Source organism: Electrophorus electricus, chromosome 16 (genome assembly GCF_013358815.1).
Source record: "Electrophorus electricus isolate fEleEle1 chromosome 16, fEleEle1.pri, whole genome shotgun sequence".
Classification (NCBI taxonomy): Eukaryota; Metazoa; Chordata; class Actinopteri; order Gymnotiformes; family Gymnotidae; genus Electrophorus; species Electrophorus electricus.
The window spans coordinates 3,887,181-3,894,680 of NC_049550.1; the positions used below are offsets into that span (position 1 = coordinate 3,887,181).

The following is a 7,500-nucleotide window of genomic DNA, read 5'->3' on the forward strand; positions in this document are numbered from 1 at the left end:
GCCAGATGGTTTAATCACAACATCACAAAAGTCCAGTAATAAACATGTCGGGATTAACCTTGTCATGTTGGATTAGGTCTGCTTTTGATTAAGAGATTAGTCTTCCTGGCTGAGAGTGAGCTGAGCGTGAATGCTCAGATTGCCAGTGCTGACCTGCAGCCTGGACCGAATATTTATCATGGGCCCAAGGGCATCCTCTCCACAGAGTTATCTATTAAAGTATAAGGACGCCTATGCATCATAACTTGGACACTTTATCTCTGGGTAGCTATTGTCCTCACGAGGGACATGCTAGGGTTTTCAAACTTAACTAATTGGAGGGTGGAAGGCCTTTTAATGCTTTTAGCTGAAGAGAATGGGAGCTGATACAATTCCTCAGAGTGAATAATCATTTTTAGAAAATGTGCCTGTTTTGAGGAGAAAGAAAAAAGAAACCCTGACACACACGGGTATTGTCACAGGAGAACAAGACTCATGAAATCTTGACAAGTAGGTCAGAAATCACTCAAGGTTATGGCGTTCCAGAGCTCGGGGGCCTCTTTCTGCTGATCGCTGCTAGTAGATGACTTGTAGTGGTAACTGCTGGTTAGCAGAGCGCACAGCAGCAAGCAGTTGTTTGCATGTTAGGTGGGGGCACCATGAGGAGTCTCTTCTGCAGCAGGGGGTGGAGGATTGTGTCCTGCATGGACACATGTCAGGAGACATGTTGTCCGGGGCTATACAAATGGGAAATTCTCAAGACAGTGAGATAACAAGACACAATGCAGACACTCTATTCTGGGCCACGTTTGTTTACAGCCACAGCTGTTGATCAAAGTTGCATGAGGCAATTAATTGTTTGGACCTTAAGCCTCTCTCTCTCATTCGTCGGGCATGTGACACACACACACATGCACACATACGTGCACACACACACACATACACAGATACACACACACACACACACACACACACACACACACACACACACACACACACACACGTTCCTCATTTGTGGCCTGTTGTCTGATGTATACACGCACAAACCATAACATTCAGGGCCATTTACATAAACATTTTCACGTTTTCATAAATAGTCACAAAAATCCCACAGGCCTGATGACAGCTACACATCCTGTTTATCATGGAAATTTCTATATATTCATCTTACAAGGCAAGCAATATATCTGTCACACACTCTCACGGCTGCAGAAAGAAACAGCACACAAAGCGATTTATCCCCCCTCTGTGGTCCCTGTGCCTGAGAGAGGTGGGGGTGATGGAGGGATAATGGAGAGGAGGGTGGAGGATAGTAAGAAGCACTGTGTAATACTAAGTACCTCAATATATATATATATATATAACACATATATCTCCAACAAGAACCAGCTCTTGCTCTCTACAGCTTCATTTGCATGGAGCTTGAGCAAGGCATGGCATGGAGACAGGGGGACTGAGAAGAAAGGAACGTCTCAAACGGGCAGCCGATCGAGCTGGTGCCTCCCTCTTGTCGTTACTTTCGGCAGGGATGCTGGGGAGCAGTGGAGTTTTGGGGTGTTGTATCAGCCCATTCTCTTATTCGGGGTCTTCGACAGGTTTCGTGTTCTTTCGCTTCTTCCTGTTTGCCCCACTTTCGTCTTTTGTACAAACTAGACCCAAGGTCGTGAATACTTAAAAGACTTAGAGACCTTTCCTTCCCCCCCCCCCCCCCCCCCCCACACACACACAGATGCACACACACTTATAAGGGACACAGGATGGGGTCATTACATTTTCATGACCTGTCACTCATTGAGACACAGCACGTTCAACTAAATTATTTAATTTACTCCAGCTAGTCTTCATCGTTCAAATGGATGAGAGACTTTCTACATCACGCAAGGAGTCTCCCTGCTCTCAGTACTGTTGTCAGGCAGATTCTGGCCCTTGGTGAAAAGATGAGCTCCTCATGTAAAGCTCATCATTTAGCTAATCAGCGTATCTCCATAATTCCCAAAATCTTGTACATGAGAAATGGTGTGGGAGTTTTAGTGTGGTAGCCACACAAATAACTGCCAAGCCAAGCAGAAGTATGTTACCCACCCATATTTGTCTTTTTATTAGCAGATGTACTGCAGTAGCACTGTAAATATGCTTACATAATTACAGATGGCTGCCTAAAGCACAAAATTAGGTGTAAGGTAAATAAGATATTACTGGGATTTTCTGGGGTTCACAGTTGGCAAAAAGCACTCATGGTATTTTGGATGTAATATGATGGACTAAATATGCACCCATCTTATTTCTGTATTACATCAACTGATTTCAATATACATGGCCTATTCTTATGATGACTGCCTGGATTCTCGTGTTGCACATATCTCATTTCTGTGCCTTATTAACCTTTGGCCTGATAATTAGGTCCATTGGTGCATGTCAAAGACCATGGTGGAGCTATTCCTAGAATCTTTCACCTTAAGGTAGACAGAACCAAAACAATGGGTATTGGCAATTCAGTACTTCACTTAAACCATATCATCATGTATCCTAAACCTTTATCTTTAGTGGTTAGAAACAAGTCCATCTCTTCTATAATTTTCTACAGTATTTTCCTTTTCTCTTAAGGTTTTTAGCTCTTTAGTTTTGCAGCTGCTTTCCCACTGTGTTCTTAAAACTCATGAATATTTTTATCTTACTTTTTTCATTGTGCTTCCTGTATTTCCTGTTGACTAATTGGCGACAGCCAACTGTTTGTTTTGTAGCGCTAGTTGTCCATCTAGTCTTTCTGTTTATCTTCCTGGTTCAGCCAGCTCACTCTCTGATTTCATATCTGATTTCATTGTCCCACTGAACCATTACAGGTATGTTTCTTTGCAAGGGTCCTCTTTGATACAGCACACACACACACACACACACACACACACACACACACACACACACACACACAGAAGCCTGCAGAGCCTTGAGCAGACAGTGAGAGGAAAGACACATAAACATAGATGCGGTCTGCCATATGGACTCCTCAGAACCATATTCTTGCTGTTGGCTATTAGATTTAGGGGAAAAACAGACTGAGAGAGAAAGTGAGAGACAGAGTGACTAAGAAATGCTAAGAAATAGAAAGATGAATATAGCTTCAAATGGCATGCTGCATATCAAGTGAAGCATATCCCTGCTCACAGTCCCAGTCTATTTCTCCGGTCCTACTGGTAACACCTGACATGGGCAGGGTTGAGTGGTAAATAATGCATGTGGAAGTTGTGAGTGGAGGTATGTAAGTATATCTGCCTTTGTCGTGGTTGAAAAATGTTTGTCAGTTGGCTGGAGCCATCCTTCATTCATCAGATCTCCCCCAGAAGCAAATCCATGCAAGGACGTACGATAATGTCTGAGTGTTCACCCAGCCCATGTGCAGCTTGAAGTGCACAACTGAAAGGCCTCCAACAAGGCAAGGCATGTTTATTTGTGTAGCTCTTCTCATACAGTGGCAATTCAGAGTGCTTCACGTCAAATACAGAGGAATAATACAGCTTGTTACATCCTGAGATCGATCACCTTGGGAGGGTATATGCCAAAAAAAAATTAAAATAAATGTTACAAATACAATGTATTCATATTTGGGACAGCATTTTGTCTGCAGTGCTCTTGAGGGGTTCAGAGGGTGGATCCTGGCATCCCATAAATGGGGGCAGGAGCAGGGCTGGGGGTTACCCAGCCACCCTGGGTGTGGAGAGGTGGATCCCAAGATTCACTATGTAAAAGCTTCTGTACAAATGAAGATATTTTAGATTATTATTTATATTATTATCAGTAGTAGAAGTAGTAGTATTGTCAGATCATTCCATAAAAAACAAAGTCTTCAGGCCGCATGTTGGTGTCAAGCCTCAAGCCTGTCCAGCAGACCTCCGTGGCTTCCACATTCAGCAGGATCATTATGTAAAACTCCAATTCCCACATTCCCACCCTTATGTTTCCCTCATACATCAGAGTGGCTTTCCCATGGGTTGATATAGAGTTCCTCTCCCAGTCCTTTGGTTCTGCATGGCGAGTTCTTCAGCCTACGTTTCCCACAAGTCCCCAGTCTTATCTAGGACTTATCGTCTTCCACTTCAGAGTCCTGAAATTTCATGTTCTGTGGTGCGTGGCTTCTAGAAAAACAGGGAGGGAGAGCAGGAAAAGGGAAACAAGACTGGGGAAAGAGTAAGAGGTTATTCACCATGGAAACCGGAATTGTGAGGAGTGGCTACTTTTTGATCTGGACTACTTGTGATGAGGTTCTTAATTTGCTTGGACAGTGTTTGTGGAGATTTTGCACAAAAGTGGAACTGCATGATTGATGTTGGATTTTTGTTTCGTAAGTGCACAGATGCTAAATCGATCATTTGGTGAATGAAACTTTTTTTTGGGGGGGACCAGTTGCCTACCCATTTTCCCAGTTGCTTGGCAACATGTTCTGAGCTACTCATACTGTTTCTCTTTGTGCTTCAGACAGAAAGCACTGCGGAAGGACGCAGGAACATTTGAGTATTGCTGGAGAGCAATACCTGAAAATGACCAGACAGGAACTGGCGTCACATTGATCTGTTTGGTTCTTGGTGATTCGGATACCAACGAGATGCTCTATTGTTACACAATAATGGATGATGACTCATTGCGATTAAATGGGAACTATGAGAGGATGTGCCTCATTCAGGAAGGAAATGCATCACTTTTGCACATACCTTTGGCATAAGGGAGCTCTGTCTGGTGAAATCACTACTCCGGTGATTTTGGTGTTATTACAGAAATGGAGATATAGAAGAATGATAAAAGTGTTTGTTTGTGTAACCATGACTTAAGGTCAGCAATCAGCGAAGCTAAGGTCAGTTGATGAAGGTGCTAAGCCAACATGTTTCACTGATGAGGGCCACACTATTGCGCCTGGTCTGGCTAAATCAACTTTTAAGCTGAGGGCTGAGCTCCTCCCCCACACCCCAGGATAACTGGGGCGACGCCCCTCTTCCCCAGGTCTTCCACGCCAACACAGACCCATTGGAGGTGGTGCTGAACCGCGTGCCGCAACCGGTCCTGGCCCGTTACGTCCGCATCCGGCCACAGACCTGGAAGAACGGCATTGCCCTGCGCTTCGAGCTCTACGGCTGCCAGATCACAGGTGTGTGCTGTACTTTGTAAAAACCTAAAGGATTAATGTGTAAATATATATATATATTTTTTTTGTCAGTTCAGTCAAAGTCATACACAAAATATACACTTTATGAATTCATAAATGATAAATGTAACAGCATCCATCTCCATAGTGGCAGCAAAATTAGCTTTTTTGAAAAACGGCACTTAACTACAATAGCGTGGTTCTTCTGATTCTCTGATGTAGGGTGGTGCGCACGTTTCAGTCCTGCTTGGTCTGTATTGCTTAAACCTAGCAGTAGTGTCACTCCTGCTGTGATATCACAGCATGAAACATTGATGTGCACCTCCCTGAAAGGTTAAGCTACCTAAGACTCACACTCTCTTCCTCTCGTTTTTCCCGCTATCTGTCTCTTGGCACTCTCCCCTCTCCTGTCTCCGTTGCCTGCTCAATTTGACCGTTTCTTTCCACCAACACATTTTACATACTCTCATTCTCTCCACTTCTTCTCTGACATTGCTTCTCCGTGTCTCGTTCCCCCACTTACTGTCTTTTCTCCATCCGTTCCTCCCCCTCTCCTCCTCTCCTCCTCTCCCCTGCCTTCTCGTATCTGTTCCTCTTATGACTGCGTTTCTCTTTCTTCTTTACCCTTTCTTCCTAACATGGCTTGTTCTTTTATCCATCCCTCTCTCTCTCCCTCTCTCTCTCTCTCTCTCTCTCTCTCTCTCTCTCTCTCTCTCTCTCTCTCTCACACCCTCCTCTCTGTCAACCACCCATCCCCACCAATAAAACCCTTTTCTTACAGACGCACCTTGCTCAGAGCTCCAGGGCATGCTCTCGGGCCTGCTGCCTGACTCCCAGATCTCAGCTTCCTCGGTGAGGGACCTGCACTGGACGCCGGGGGCAGCGCGCCTGGTGGCCAGCAGGTCGGGCTGGTTCCCAGGCCCCACACAGCCCCTGGCTGGCGAGGAGTGGCTCCAGGTGGACCTGGGCAGCCCCAAGATGGTGCGTGGGCTTATCACCCAGGGAGCGCGCAGCGGAGAGGGGACCACCAGCTCCGAGAATCGAGCCTTCGTCCGCAAGTACCGCCTGGCCCACAGCCTCAATGGGAAGGACTGGAACTTTGTGATGGACAGCAAGACCAGCATGCCCAAGGTGTGTTTTTGTGCATGGGTGTGTGTCTATGCACACCTAGAATTGGTGTGATTAATAGGCAATTACCCAAGAAGGATTTGGGGTTTGGAATTTGACTTTCAAGGGGAAACCAGTGTTGAAGAGATTGTTCTTCATACTTTTAAAAATGTTTTCAAAATTCCAAAATGGAAATGTTTAACCAGCCAATAACCATATAGTTTATTTACTCTTCATCTTAAGTTAAAAGTTAAAACCCAATTAGAAAAGCACTCTATATATATATATATATGCGCAAGTTTTCTAGCTTATCAGAATCATCCTTTTTAATACCCAGAATTCCTAAGGCCTCAGTCCATATTGAAATATTACCTCAGTCCATGACAGCAAGTTAAGACTAGAGGCCTGCCTGACCTAATTTGGTTGATATCTATCAACGATTGCTAGTTCCCTAAATTTGGACGACCAGCTCTTCTCCAAATCTGGTCAGACGGCACGTTAAGAAATGCCCCAGCGCTACTGCTCACCCTGATGGAGTGAAAAAATATTTCAGCATATGCGAAACGGCCCCCTGTGCTTCTCACCCATCACCCACCGAATTGCCCGTTGTTCCCTCAGTCACGCTTCAGATAAAGTCCCATCCCCTGCAAAAGGTTCTGCATGTGCAGGATCAAATGGCGGTCTAAAAAAGTCCTTTCAGTAACGGCTGGAAAGATTGTTAAGGCATGAATGAAGTAAACATGAAAGAGATGAGTAAAAGTAATTAAACTGGCCACAGTGCTGTGTTCCTACCTAGCAAACATGAGACCGGGTGGTTTCTGTAGCTCACTTACTGAAGCAGGGCGCAAAGGACGTTGGCAAGGCTGACGTCAGGGGTTTGATCCCTAGGCACTGTACATGCAAGTAATTCTGGGTAAGAGTGTCTGCCAAACGCTGTAAATGTAGATGTGCTCAAACTTCCCTGGTCGACCCTGATGAGAAGTGTAGTTAGATTTATTCTGGTACTTATCTCAGTGTGTAACTGGTATGTGCTTCTGTTGATGGTAAGTGTGGTGATGAGATTCTTTATTGCCTGTGAAAATCTGTCCTTTCACACTAACACAAGACACTGGAAAGAAAGGCCATTTTGGTGAGCGTGAACGGTGCAAGTGGTCTCGGGTCTTGCTAACGGACCTCTCCTCACCTGCATGCACAGCAGCTGAAGGGTCCTGTTTGTCCTGCAGGTGTTTGAGGGGAACAGTCACTTCGACACACCTGAACTGCGGCGCTTCGAGGAGACGGTGGCG

The 7,500-nt window shown here is 45.1% G+C and overlaps 1 protein-coding gene across 2 annotated transcripts in view; it reads left to right on the forward strand.

Annotated features, from left to right (window-relative positions):
• The window catches only part of nrp2a (neuropilin 2a), a 58,188-nt gene that overhangs the window by 27,405 nt on the left and 23,283 nt on the right, over nt 1-7,500 (forward strand). For both annotated transcript variants that reach the window (XM_035534693.1, XM_035534694.1), the window contains exons 8-10: nt 4,966-5,110; nt 5,889-6,238; nt 7,438-7,500. The exon at nt 7,438-7,500 is cut by the window's right edge and continues 82 nt beyond it. In XM_035534693.1, coding sequence (XP_035390586.1) covers nt 4,966-5,110; nt 5,889-6,238; nt 7,438-7,500 — 558 coding nt within the window. The remainder of the gene's footprint in view (nt 1-4,965; nt 5,111-5,888; nt 6,239-7,437) is intronic.